We start from the raw sequence: 12,976 nt of genomic DNA, 5'->3' as shown, positions 1-12,976 counted from the left end.
AGAACACACAAAACACAATAAAAAATGTAACACAAACATCTAGTGCCACATATATACAGATTACCTTCCCTGAAGGAGATTTGAGAACCAAATTGGTATTTATGACAACGTTATTATTGGTGTTCCAGATTTATTCAATTAATAAAATTTAAATTCCCCAGCTGTTGTGATGAGATTTGATTTCATCTCTAGATCAATAATGTAGTCCTTTGGCTATCGGTAGTAACTTAATCCAATTTGGGTCATATTGTTCAACTGATTACTGCAGAAAACTATGAATGGATATTTCTTATCGAGTGGAACTTGCATGTTAAAAAAAAAAACATATTTTATTGTTTCAGAAAAGCTGAACAAATGTTTGGAGAAACTGAAGTATGGACTGCGGTTCCAGAGCGTGACCGGCAGGAAATCTATGAAGATGTTTTGTTTTTCCTGGCTAAAAAAGAAAAGGTTTGATTATTTATGAAGTTGTGAAGTAAGAAAAGGCTGCTTGAGACTAGTACATTCCATGTTTCACCAATCATTGAAATGGATTCCTTTTTAATTTAAGGAACAAGCAAGGCAGCTTCGGAAAAGAAATACTCAGGCACTAAAGAACATACTTGACAACATGGCAAATGTCACTTACAGCACTACATGGTCAGAAGCACAACAGTACCTGATGGATAATCCAAATTTTGCAGAAGATGAAGAGCTACAAAGTAAGTTCAATGGTCAGAGCAAATTGTATGAGTGGAAAGAAAAGTCATGCAACTGTGGTAGGAATTGGATTGGCAGATTGACATAACACAAACGCCGTGTGGGTAGAATTGATTAATATACTTTTGAGTAGTTAAAAATTGCAGAACAATTTGCAAACATTTATTCAGTATTTTGTGGATAAGAGCGTTGTTTTACGTTTACAGCAATGTGTATGGTTAGGAAACAACCATTTAACATGTAACAGTATTTCTCAGGGTGAATCAACACCATTTTGATGAAACTCTCCTGCCGGGCTCATTACATGTTAAATAATAGAACCAGCAAGCGATAGACAGAACAATGGATGGCACATTGGCGCAGGTGGTAGAGCTGCTGCATTATTGCACCAGTGACCAGGTTCGATCTGACTTCCGATTCCACCTGTGGAATTTGTACGCTCTCAAGACATGCCAGCGTTTCTTTTAAGTGATCCAGATTCCACCCACGTTCCAAAGGTATGCAAGTTGTATGATCAATTGGCAACTGTTGAGTATCTCTGTATGTAGGTGAGTTGGAGAATCAGAGTGGGAGTTGATGGGAGTCCGTGGAGAATAGGATTTGCTTATGGGGAAAATTAATGGGAATTGGAAATGTCATCGAGTTGTTGGGCTGAATGGTCTCCATCTGTGTCATAAAGAAATATGAATATGGAGCTAAGTAATCAAGTGATCGTAAACTAGATCAAAGCTGGGTGCTCCAGTCATGATTGGTGATGAGTCATTATACAGTTAATGGGAGGAGATGAGTTCTTGAATGTCCCCTTCTTTACTGATAACAGACCCTAACAAATGAGTGCACAAGGCTGAAGCGTTTGTAACAATCTTCATTTAGAAGTGATGTACACAATCTCTTGCCTCCTCTTGAAGTCATAAGATCATGTGACATAGGAGCAGAATTAGACCATTCGGCCCATCAAGTCTGCTTCACCATTTGATTATGGCTGATCTAATTTTCCCACTCAACCCCATTCTTCTGTCTTCTCCCTGTAACCTTTGATACCTTTAGTAATCAATAACCCATCAATCTCCGCTTTAAAAATACCCAATGATTTCGCCACCAAATTGTATGTGGCAAAGAATTCCACAGATTCACATTGAGTCTACTCTGCCATTCAATCATGGCTGATCTATCTTTCCCTCTCAATCCCATTCTCTTGCCTTATCCAGATAGACCTTGACACCCTTAATAATCCAGAATCAAATTCTGTCTTAAAAATACTCAATGACTTGGCCTCCACAGCTGTTTGTGGCAATAAATTCTACAGATTCACCACCTTTTGGCTGAAGAAATCCCTCCCCACCTCCATTCTAAAGGTATGTTTTTCATTCTGAGGTTGTGTCCCCTGGTTCTAGATTCTCATGCATGTCGGAGAGCCAATTTGATTCACTCCACGTGATCAAAATATAGCTCGGTGCACTTGATAAAGGTTCGGCTGTGGGCTCTAACCTCCAGTTGGATGTGAATAGCTCTGGAAGATTTTTGCTCCAGAACTAATCGCATCCCCTGTTACGTTCTTGCATAGATTCAGTTGAGTCATCTGGCTTGCTAAATAAGAAAAAAATCCAATCTGCTCAACTATGGTTCCATAAACCTATTCTTCAATTGTGGCATCAAATGACATTTGCTCACCAATTAAGTGCAGAGTGCTGCTCAGTTTGGCTCCTATTACAATCATCGATTGCAAACCTTACTTTGGCTTGAGTTTAAGCAAAGGCATAGAATTCCATCGGTTAGGTGTGAGTGACAGTCTTTTGAAGCCAGTCATAGTGGATCCCCGCAACAATACCCAAGGCCTTGGCGATGCAAGGAACTGCAGATTGTCTAATCTTGAGCAAATCTTGAGCTATAGGAACTCAGCGGGCCAGCCATCATCTATCGAGGGAATGGACAGGTGACATTTAGGGTTAGGGCCTGACTGAAGAAGGGTACCGATCCACCCAAGGCCTAACCATCTTAACCTATTTGATCTTTTAATGCATCGTACGGTTACAAGTAGAAATGATTGCATTATCTAATTCCATTTATAATTCCTCTAGAGTGAAGCAGTCTAGCCACATGCACAAAGTCTTAATTCATCTTTTCTTACGTTGATAAATGTTAAATCATGTTAAAGATGGTCCAACCTTTTATCCTTATTTAGACCTTCCTGAACCTAAACGGCTTTTATGTTTTAAGGGTTTTTTTGCTCGGCAAGATGAATGCTTCCCCAGGCTGCTGAGGCTAGACCATGGGTCACAGTTCCAGAATGAAGTATAGGGCATTTTGGGCTTAGATGGGAAATTTCTTTTCACTAGAAGGTGGTGAATCTTTTGAATTCTCTACTTTGGAGTACTATCGAGTTGGTCATAAGAGTTTATTCAAAACAGATAGATTTCAGGATATTTTCAAAGATGTGGGAATAAAGTAGGAAATTGAGTTGAATTTTTGTGAATGATCAGCCTTGATCTTGATGAATGGCAAGCAAGCTTGAAAGACCAGATGATTACTCTTGCACCTAGTTTTATTTTTATATTGCCATTCAAGCACACCCTTCCTGTATATCTCGGCATCGATATCCTGAGATTAATGGAGAAGAATTCATTTGAAACTAGTCCAAATAAACAAATATTAACAGCTCCGAAGTTCTATATTGTGTGACCTTCCAAGGCACATGCCACAAGTGAGATGGATGCAAGGACTTGTAAGGATGGGAGCAGCCTATTCTTTTACCTCTATGATTCTTTGCTTATCACAAATAATGGCATTGCCACGAGAGAGATTTTTTCATTCACTAACTTTACATAGATCTTGCATAAAAATACCCAGTTTGTAACTGCTCTTGTACTCTTTGGATAAAGTTTTACTCCAACACTTTGTCCATTTTTTTGTAAAGCAGCATTTGTAGCTCCTTGCACCTATTTTTCCAGAATACCTGCTTGAAAGCATTGGTTGCATAATTTTAAATTCTTATTGAAACTCCAATATCACACATTAAATTTACAGTTGTCACCAAATCTTTGTTTCATAGATATGGATAAGGAAGATGCACTTGTTTGTTTTGAAGAGCATATCAGAGCATTAGAGAAAGAGGAAGAGGAGGAGAAGCAACGAGGATTGCTTAGAGAGAGGAGAAGGCAGCGTAAAAATAGAGAAGCATTTCAGGTAAGTGATCAATAAATTTATAGGTGATATCCACCGTATCAAAAAGTTGTGTGCCTGGGGAAAGGGAAAAAAGCAACTTTTTCAAACAGTTGCATTCTTTTCTGGGTGCGCTGTTCTTTATTCAAGTTACAAGCATCATAATTTGGAATCAGTTCTTAAATTTTATTTTGTTATCCACGTTGACTTGTTAAAATTTTATCTTGATCTCGCCCAATAAAGCAAAGCTCATGCCTACATGTCATAATCTATAATAGAAACTGCCACATACAGTAATTATTCCTTTGAAATGTGGTTACAAACCTGATATCATCTTCAAATATCATTAATTATAACGTGTTTTCATACGGTAAAAAAAGTCCTGAAAATATAGGATGAATTCCCTCTTTTCATTTTGCAGATATTCTTAGATGAATTGCATGAAAGTGGACATTTGCATTCAATGTCAACTTGGATGGAATTGTATCCTGCGATCAGTGCTGATATTAGATTTTCCAAAATGTTAGGACAACCTGGTAAGATGAATTCAGTTTATCCAAAAATCCCTTGTTCATGACATTAGCTGACTTTTCTGTTCATTAGTATTTCTCAAATAAGATTCATATTTTCTATTATTTATGTTGAAATGTCATTTTTAGGATCTACCCCACTTGATCTCTTCAAATTTTATGTAGAAGATCTAAAGGCACGCTTCCATGATGAGAAGAAGATAATAAAAGATATTTTAAAGGTGATTGCATAATATACGTAATAACATATGTAACGTGGGATTTCATAGAAACATAGACAATAGGTGCAGGAGTAGGCCATTCGGCCCTTCGAGCCTGCACCGCCATTCAATATGATCATGGCTGATCATGTATGAAAGTGTGCAGTGGAAGATTTATAACTTACAAAATGGTGAATTTATGTGGCATGTTGATTTCCTTGATCCCAATATTATTATAAAAGTTTCAGCAGAAATTTAAACCAAGTAAATACTGATTAGAGAAATAGATTGTGATATTATACGAATTTCTGAATTGAAAGGTAGTGAAATGGGATGATGAAAAACTAGCTGAGATTGGTGAGAAAACAAGTGATTTCTGGAATCTAAGTTAACTTTTATCTTAGATCAGGTCGGGGAGTTTCCCCCGCCACTGGTACCATGTAATCCCGTGCTAACTGCTCCATGGTCGGATAGTCGGAGACTAAACCATCTCCTCCACCTGGTTTGCCAGGTGAGGAGGGGGCTGTAGACCCCCAGCAGGACCAAAAACAAGACCTGTCAAAGGGCGGATGAGCTCCAAGCGAGCCAACGGCCATCCACACTTCAGTAGAAGTTGCGATCACTGTCGTACATAGCATTGTAAGGCACTGTGCCCGTTGATGTTTTCAACGATGATGATGATTCCTTATAAGAAAACTTCTTATGATATATTATTACTCATATCTAATATAGGATTTGGTAATGGTTAGGTACACTTTTACAGTATAGGTCTTCCTCAAAACAACATCTCCATACAGGGCAATGATTATTTTGTACTTTTCTTTCCATAAGTAGGTTACAAAAGCTTTGTGTATCAATTAATCATCAGCCCAGCACAGTATTAAAGATTGTTATTCCGTTAACCTTGTGAAACGTTCCGTGAAGAATTATGCCAATTGCTCCAAATGTGAGGTGGTCCTAAAATGTTCTCTATTATTTTCCCTGTGCAGGATAAAGGATTTGTTGTAGAAGTAAATACAACTTTTGAAGAATTTGGTACAGTCATTAGTTCAGACAAACGAGCTGCCACACTTGATGCTGGTAATATTAAACTCACCTTTAACAGTGTAAGTAGCTATTTAAAGATTGTCTTTTCAATGTAATGTACTGGATTACTAAAGCTGATGTTCCCACAGTACTGATATGTGCTAAATGGAGATTTCCAATGCCCTACACTCCACCTCAGTTTTTATTTATTATCCCTTTGATGTAGAAGGTCCAAAACTTAATTGGTCCCACACTTTGCTCTGCTTCTCTCCACGGTCCTATGCTCATCACTTTTGTGCTGCTAACGTGTCACTTACTTACGAAATCCATGCTGCTCCTGCACAAGTACTTCCACACTGCATGTTCTTTTATCAGAGTTTTGTCAAATCCTGAGGATTGGACAGAAACCTCCTTCAAAATGTTGATAATAAAAGCAAAAGTCAAATTTAATGGGCACGATGGCGCAGCGGTAGAGTTGCTGCCTTACAGCGCCAGAGACCCGGGTTTGATCCTGACTATGGGTGCTGTCTGTACAGAGTTTGTACGTTCTCCCCCGTGACCACGTGGGTTTTCTCTGGGTGCTCCAGTTTTCTCCCACACTCCAAAGATCGGTTAATTGGATAGGTTAATTGGTTTTGGTAAGTTGAGAAATAAAATGTCTAGTGTGTATTGGTTATTGTATGGGGTGATCGCTGGTTGGCGCAGACTTGGTGAGCCAAACGGCTTGCTTCCGCGCAGTATCTCTAAAGTCACTAAAGACTAAATAGTAAAAATGTGATTTGGGCAGTAAGAAATGTTTTTGTGAAATGATTATTATGCACCATTATCAGAAAGTATTTCACTTTATTTATGAAGATATTTCCAATTGTAGTTGGTATAATTTTTTTCCGTTGCTTACACCATCGCCCAAAGATTGTTAGTTTTCTTTCATTTAAATGGTCTGTCCAGAATGAGACAATCACTTTGATTTCTATTAGTTATTAGAAAAAGCGGAAGCTAGAGAACGTGAAAGAGAGAAAGAAGAAGCCAGGAAATTAAAGCGTAAAGAAACTGCTTTCAAGAGTATGTTAAAACAAGCAACACCTCCTCTTGAACCAGAATCAAATTGGGATGAGGTGTGTATATGCCAATGCCATTGTAAAGTGCACAACAGATTTCAAATTTACAATTATCTTGAAATCTTATGCTTTTTTTGATGTGCAATAAATGTGTTGAGCGCAATAAAGTTTATCATCCTATTATTTATTCCAGGTCCGAGAGAGATTTGTAAATGAGTCTTCTTTCGAAGACATTACGGTAGAATCTGAACGAAAACGACTTTTCAAGGAATTTTTACAGGTTCTTGAGGTAATCATGGAACACACTGCAGTGCTTTTGCATTTTGTTCATTTTTCTGTGCTGTAATCTGCCTATTGTTAATAAATGTTTAATTTTTTTTAACTGACCATACAATGATATCTAAATAATAATTGGCTTGAAATTTGAAACCACAATTTTAATTTTAGTTAATCCACTTGAAACTCATAATTTAATAATTTTAGATCCAAATTACTACAGTTTTGCAGTTTCTTTCATCCCTAAATTAATCGTTGTCTTTCTTCATTTTTTCTGCCCTTTCCTTTCACTGCACTCTTTATTGAAACTAAATGTGAGATTTACATAGTGTCTGTTGAGAGAAAAGCAGTGTTCTGGGCTACGGTTGTCAAAAATAGTTTATTGTTCTGCAAGTTTGTATTTTATCTAAGCTCTTTTTCACACATTAGCACGAATGCCAGCATCATCATTCAAAGAGCAAAAAACATTCCAAGAAATCTAAAAAACATCACAGGAAGCATTCTCGCTCTCGCTCCGTAAGTGCTTGTAATTTAATTTATTCATCAATGTGTTGTATACTGAACCATTTAACACCCAGGTTATATGCAGAATTTAATGATTTGTTATATTCTGGTCTGTAAATTAAAATTATTTTTTGTCAACGTGACAAGCCTCATAAGCTACCTTTCAAGTGACAGTCTGAACAAAGGTCTCGACCCAAAACGTTGCCTATTTCCTTCGCTCCATAGATGCTGCCTCACCCGCTGAGTTTCTCCAGCATTTTTGTCTACTTTCAAGTGACAGTAATTGTGGAAGTATCATTGGAATGCCTACCACTTCATTTAAAATATATTAGGTGCTAGTAACCTTTGAACGTAAATTATTGGTATTCAACTGCAGAAAATAATTCTGCAGTCAGGGTGGCACTGTGCGTAGCGATGGAGTTGCAGCCTTACAGCGCCAGAGACCCAGGTTCAATCCTGACTACGTGTGCTGTCCGTGCAGTTTATACGTTATCCCTGTGACCGCATGGGTTTTCTCCAGCTTATACACTCCAACGAGACGTACAAGTTTGTACAGTGCCCTCCATAATGTTTGGGACAAAGACCTATAATTTCTTTATTTGCCTCTGTACTCCACAATTTGAGATTTGTAGATAGATAGATAAGATAGAAAAATAATTTATTTAATAGTAATAGAAAATAATCACATGTGGTTGAAGTGCACATTGTCAGATTTTAATAAATTCCATTTTTATACATTTTGGTTTCACCATGTAGAAATTACAGCAGTGTTTATACATAGTCCCCCCCCCCCCAATTTCAGGGCACCATAATGTTTGAGACACAGCAATGTCATGTGAATGAAAGTAGTCATGTTTAGTATTTTGTTGCATATCCTTTGCATGCAATGACTGCTTGAAATCTGTGGTTCATGTACATCGCCAGTTGCTGGGTGTCTTCTCTGGTGATGCTCTGCCAGGCCTGTATTGCAGCCATCTTTAGATTATGCTTGTTTTCGGGGCTAGTCCCCTTCAGTTTTCTCTTCAGCGTATAAAAGGCAGGCTCAATTGGGTTCAGATCGGGTGATTGACTTGGCCACTCAAGTATTGACCATTTTCTAGCTGAAAAACTCCTTTGTTGCTTTAGCAGTATGTTTGGGATAATTGTCTTGCTGTAGAATGAACCGCCGGCCAATGTGTTTTGATGCATTTGTTTGAACTTGAGCAGATAGGATGTGTCTATACACTTCAGAATTCATTATGCTACTACCATCAGCAGTTGTATCATCAATGAAGATAAGTGAGCCAGTACCTTCAGCAGCCATACATGCCCAAGCCATAACACCCCCCGCCACTGTGTTTCACAGATGAGGTGGTATGCTTTGGATCTTGGGTAGTTCTGTCTCTCCTCCATACTTTGCTCTTGCCATCCCTCTGATACAAGTTAAGGGCCTGTAGTCCACACATACAGACACACACGCGCGCACACACACACGCACACACGCACACACACACACGCAGAGACACTTTTAATAAATATATGATGATGATATGATGTGGGCGGCACCGAAGAGCGATCACCCCGTACACTAGCTTTATCCTACACCCTAGGGACAATTTACAATTTTACCAAAGCCAATTAACTGAGAAACTTGTACGTCTTTATAATGTGGGAGGACACCGGAGCACCCGGAGAAAACCCATGTGGTCACAGGGAAAATGTACAGACTCCGTACAGACAGCATCCGCAGTCAAGATCAAACCTGGGATTCTGGCGCTGTTAGGCAGCAACTCTACCACTGTAGCACTGGGAGAGATGCTCAAACTAGAACACTTGGATGGGTTCCCAAATGAGAGTTGTTTATTGAAGATAGAGATGAAAAGAAATGTCATCACCAACGTATTTGTGAATCTTTGGAATTCTCCACCCAGAAAGCTCTGGAGGCTCAATCATTAACTATTTTCAAGGGCAAGACACAGATTTTTAGTCTTTAGGGAGTCCAGGTTTCAAAGGATGCCAAGCCACGATCATCTGTGATCTTGTTTGGTTTTGGAGCAGATGCAAAGCGACATGTGACCTACCACCTGTGTTGTTCCATAAAGAAATACGTTGTCTCGAAGTTAGTAAATGGAAAAACAAGCTGCATAAGAGTCTCAAATGTACTGTAAATTTGATGTATGGAAGAATATTTCCATGAAAGCACTCTGCTGGGAATTCAAATTTACTATACTTGGCTTCCTTTATTGGTGTTAGTCACACCTGGCTGAGCATAGTCAGTCATGCTACATGGGAACAAACCCTTTGGCCCACCTCTCCCATGCCGACCAAATTGCCTCATCTAAGCAACATCCCATTGGCAATATCCCCCGAAACTTTTCCTAATCCTGTACCTTTCCGTATGTCTTTTCAAGGTTGTTATAGTAGCTGCATTTTTAATTGTTAACCTGCCCTACATTTACCTGTATAGTAGCAGCACCTCGAATGCAACCCTGTGATCTGTACCAGGGTGACTGTAAGATGAGTTCAGGAGGTGATGAAGACGGGGTTGAGAAACTTGGGGAATAGAGATTTCAAAAAGCCACAGTTCAAATGAAACACTAGAGGGCACAGCTCTAAGGTGAGAAGGGGAAAAGATAATGGAAATGTGCGGGGCAGGTTTTTCACAGACGGTGGTGAGGGTCTGGAATGCATTGCCAGGAGTGGTGGTGGAGGCAGATACGATAGTGTCGTTTAAGACGTTTTTAGATAGGCACGTGGATTTGCAGGGAATGGAGGGATGTAGATCACATGCATGCAGATGAGATCAGTTCAGCTAGGCATCATGTTCAGCACAAATATTGTGGACCAAAGGGCTCGTTGCTGCGCTATACCGTTCTATGTTCTATACATTATTGGCTATAATTAGAACTGTAAACAGATAATGCTGGATGTACAGCTGGCTAAGCAGTAATTGGAAGGTAACTGAAAAAGGGTCCCAACCCGAAATGTCACCCATCCTTTTTCTCCATAGATATTGCCTGTCCTGCTGAGTTAATCTAGCACTTTGTTTAATTATGGAAGCATGTTGTTAATCCAAACAGCAGTTGTCTGAGCGGACCCAATATATTTTTCTTTTTTTCTGCATCTTGCTAACTTGCATCTTGGAAAATGCACTCTGCTGCTATTCTAGTAATCTCTCTACACCCACCCAAGGCAGATCCGTATTATCTCTTGACTCCATTTGTTTTAATAATCGTTTCAAGATCAGTTTATTGGCACATGTACTAATTAAGGTACAGTGAAATTCAAATTACCACACAGCCATACTAACAGAATTTTTTTTTTAAAGCAACAAGACACATAACTACATAAAAGTTAACATAAACATCCACCACAGTGGATTCCCCACGTTCCTCACAGTGATGGAAGGCAATAAGGTTCAATCTCCTTCCTCTTCGTTCTCCCGCGGTCGGGGCAGGCAAACTTTCCGCAGTCGGGGCGATCGAAGCTCCCACAGCCGGCGGTCATAGTTCAAGTGTCGGGCGATCGAAACTCCCGTGTCAGGGCGGTCGAAACTCCTGCGGCTTGGAGTCCCCGAATTCGGTCTCTGACCAGAGACCGCGGTCTCCGTGATGTTAAAGTCCCGCAGGCTCCCACGGTTGGAGCCCCAATGACGACACCCGACAGGGATCGCGAACTCCGTGATGGTAAGTCCGCAGGCTCCCGCGATGAAGCTCCCGGTCGATCTCCAGCAAAGGCCACCAACTCCTCGGTGTTAGGTCGCAGTGCGGATGGAGATATGACACGGAAAAAATGTTTCTTTGTCGAGGTAAGAAATTAGAAAAAGTTTCCCCCAACTAACCCAGCCCAACCCCCCCCCCCCCCCTCCAAACAAGCTAAAGAACACTAAAAGACATACTGTTAACACATACAAAACAGTCACAAAGAAGGAAAGGACAGACAGACTGTTGGCGAGGCAGTCATTGCTTGAGTTGTAAATAGTCAAATCAGAGTCAAGCAGAGTGCTTTGCCTCTTTTAATTTGAAAGCTTGGCTAGTTATGACTTTCAGATGAAACTAAAACAATCAGAATAGTCTTCCAAACTAACTTGGATACCTCAGTTAAATTATTTTATAGAAGAAAAGAATAGACGGCAATAGACAATAGGTGCAGGAGTAGGCCATTCGGACTCCGAGTCAGCACCGTCATTCAATGTGATCGTGGCTGATCATCCCCATTCAGTACCCCGTTCCTGCCTTCTCCCCATATCGGCACCATGGCACTGTAGGGTGGGACAGTGGCGCAGCTGGTAGAGCTGATGCCTCTCAGGACAAGAGACCAGGGTTCAATCTTGACCTCGCCTGCTGTCTGTATAGAGGTTGCACATTCTGTGACTTTATGGGTTTCCTCGGGTCCTCCAGTTTCCTTCCACGTCCCAAAGACGTGCGGATTTGTAGGTTAATTGACCCTATGTAAATTGCGGACTCAGTGGGCCATATTGTATCTTTCAACCAATCAATAATTTGTACGTAAATAATTCATTATTTTAATAGGCAATCTGGAAGTACTTGTCTGCAAGAATTGCCAGGTGATTAACATCTTTAAAGCACAACTTATTGCACATTTGGAAAACGGAAGTAATTTTCTACTTGGGACTTCAGATGTGCTAATCTTATTTGGGCGAGATTAAATGAAAGCACCAGAAGCAAATTTGATGTTATACTGGCACCATCAATAGTATCTGCATCTTCTGGTACATTTATTCTATGGCAACTGTGGCAAACTTAGTTAGCAGAATTTGGGTGGACAGAACATCAGGTAAAGATGTGTGCTTTCCACAGCTGTACCATGTAGACCTGAAGCTTGGCTACATTTCATTTCACTCGAGCTGATATATAAGCTGGAATGAAACAGATGACAGACTATCACCATTATTTCAGAAGCCAATAAAATAGAATCAGCAGTATGCCTATTCATATATGTACCCATGAATTTGTGGCAGTCCATCGGATTTCATCCTACTCAAGGGCTATTAAAAGATTCAAAGTGCTGCAGTAACTCAGTGGGTCAGACAGCATCCCTGAAGAAGATTGATGCGTTCCTGAGACATTTCAAAGGCTTGCAGTATCACTTTCAACTTAAACACTTGGCATTATTATGCACTTGGTATTATCTTTAGCAGATAGTTCCATTATATGGGTATCTGACCCGTGGCTTCGCAACTGGATTTTGCATGGAGTCCGGAGGTAATTTCTGATCATATTTGGCATTTTAGCTTTATTCCAACCATTGCTGGAACTTCTAGTGCAATACCAATCATTTAAATGAAGTCACTGACCTGCATTTATATTATAAATAAAGTAGATAGACACAAAAATCTGGAGTAACTCAGCGGGACAGGCAGCATCTCTGGAGAGAAGGAATGGGTGATGTTTTGGTTCGAGACCCTTCTTCAGAGCATGAAAATATGCCCTTCGGCCCACCCTGCCCACACCCACCAACATGTTCCATCTGCACTAGTCCCACTGTCTGCGTTTAGCTCGTATCTCTCTAAACCTGCCCTATC

The 12,976-nt window shown here is 40.0% G+C and overlaps 1 protein-coding gene across 9 annotated transcripts in view; it reads left to right on the top strand.

Moving 5' to 3' along the window:
- Window positions 1-12,976, top strand: part of prpf40a (pre-mRNA processing factor 40 homolog A) — a 50,994-nt gene that overhangs the window by 31,434 nt on the left and 6,584 nt on the right. For 7 of the 9 annotated variants that reach the window (XM_033024061.1, XM_033024054.1, XM_033024060.1 and 4 more), the window contains 9 exons: window positions 342-450; window positions 551-701; window positions 3,749-3,882; window positions 4,280-4,394; window positions 4,503-4,609; window positions 5,578-5,694; window positions 6,592-6,729; window positions 6,866-6,961; window positions 7,378-7,464. In XM_033024061.1, the coding sequence (XP_032879952.1) occupies window positions 342-450; window positions 551-701; window positions 3,749-3,882; window positions 4,280-4,394; window positions 4,503-4,609; window positions 5,578-5,694; window positions 6,592-6,729; window positions 6,866-6,961; window positions 7,378-7,464 (1,054 nt within the window). The remainder of the gene's footprint in view (window positions 1-341; window positions 451-550; window positions 702-3,748; window positions 3,883-4,279; window positions 4,395-4,502; window positions 4,610-5,577; window positions 5,695-6,591; window positions 6,730-6,865; window positions 6,962-7,377; window positions 7,465-12,976) is intronic. The other 2 variants (XM_033024056.1, XM_033024053.1) reach the window with 1 other exon arrangement.

This window comes from Amblyraja radiata, chromosome 7, assembly GCF_010909765.2.
Source record: "Amblyraja radiata isolate CabotCenter1 chromosome 7, sAmbRad1.1.pri, whole genome shotgun sequence".
NCBI lineage: Eukaryota > Metazoa > Chordata > Chondrichthyes > Rajiformes > Rajidae > Amblyraja > Amblyraja radiata.
Note: the sequence above shows the minus strand (reverse complement) of the source record. Positions and strands in the feature narration are given on the sequence as shown.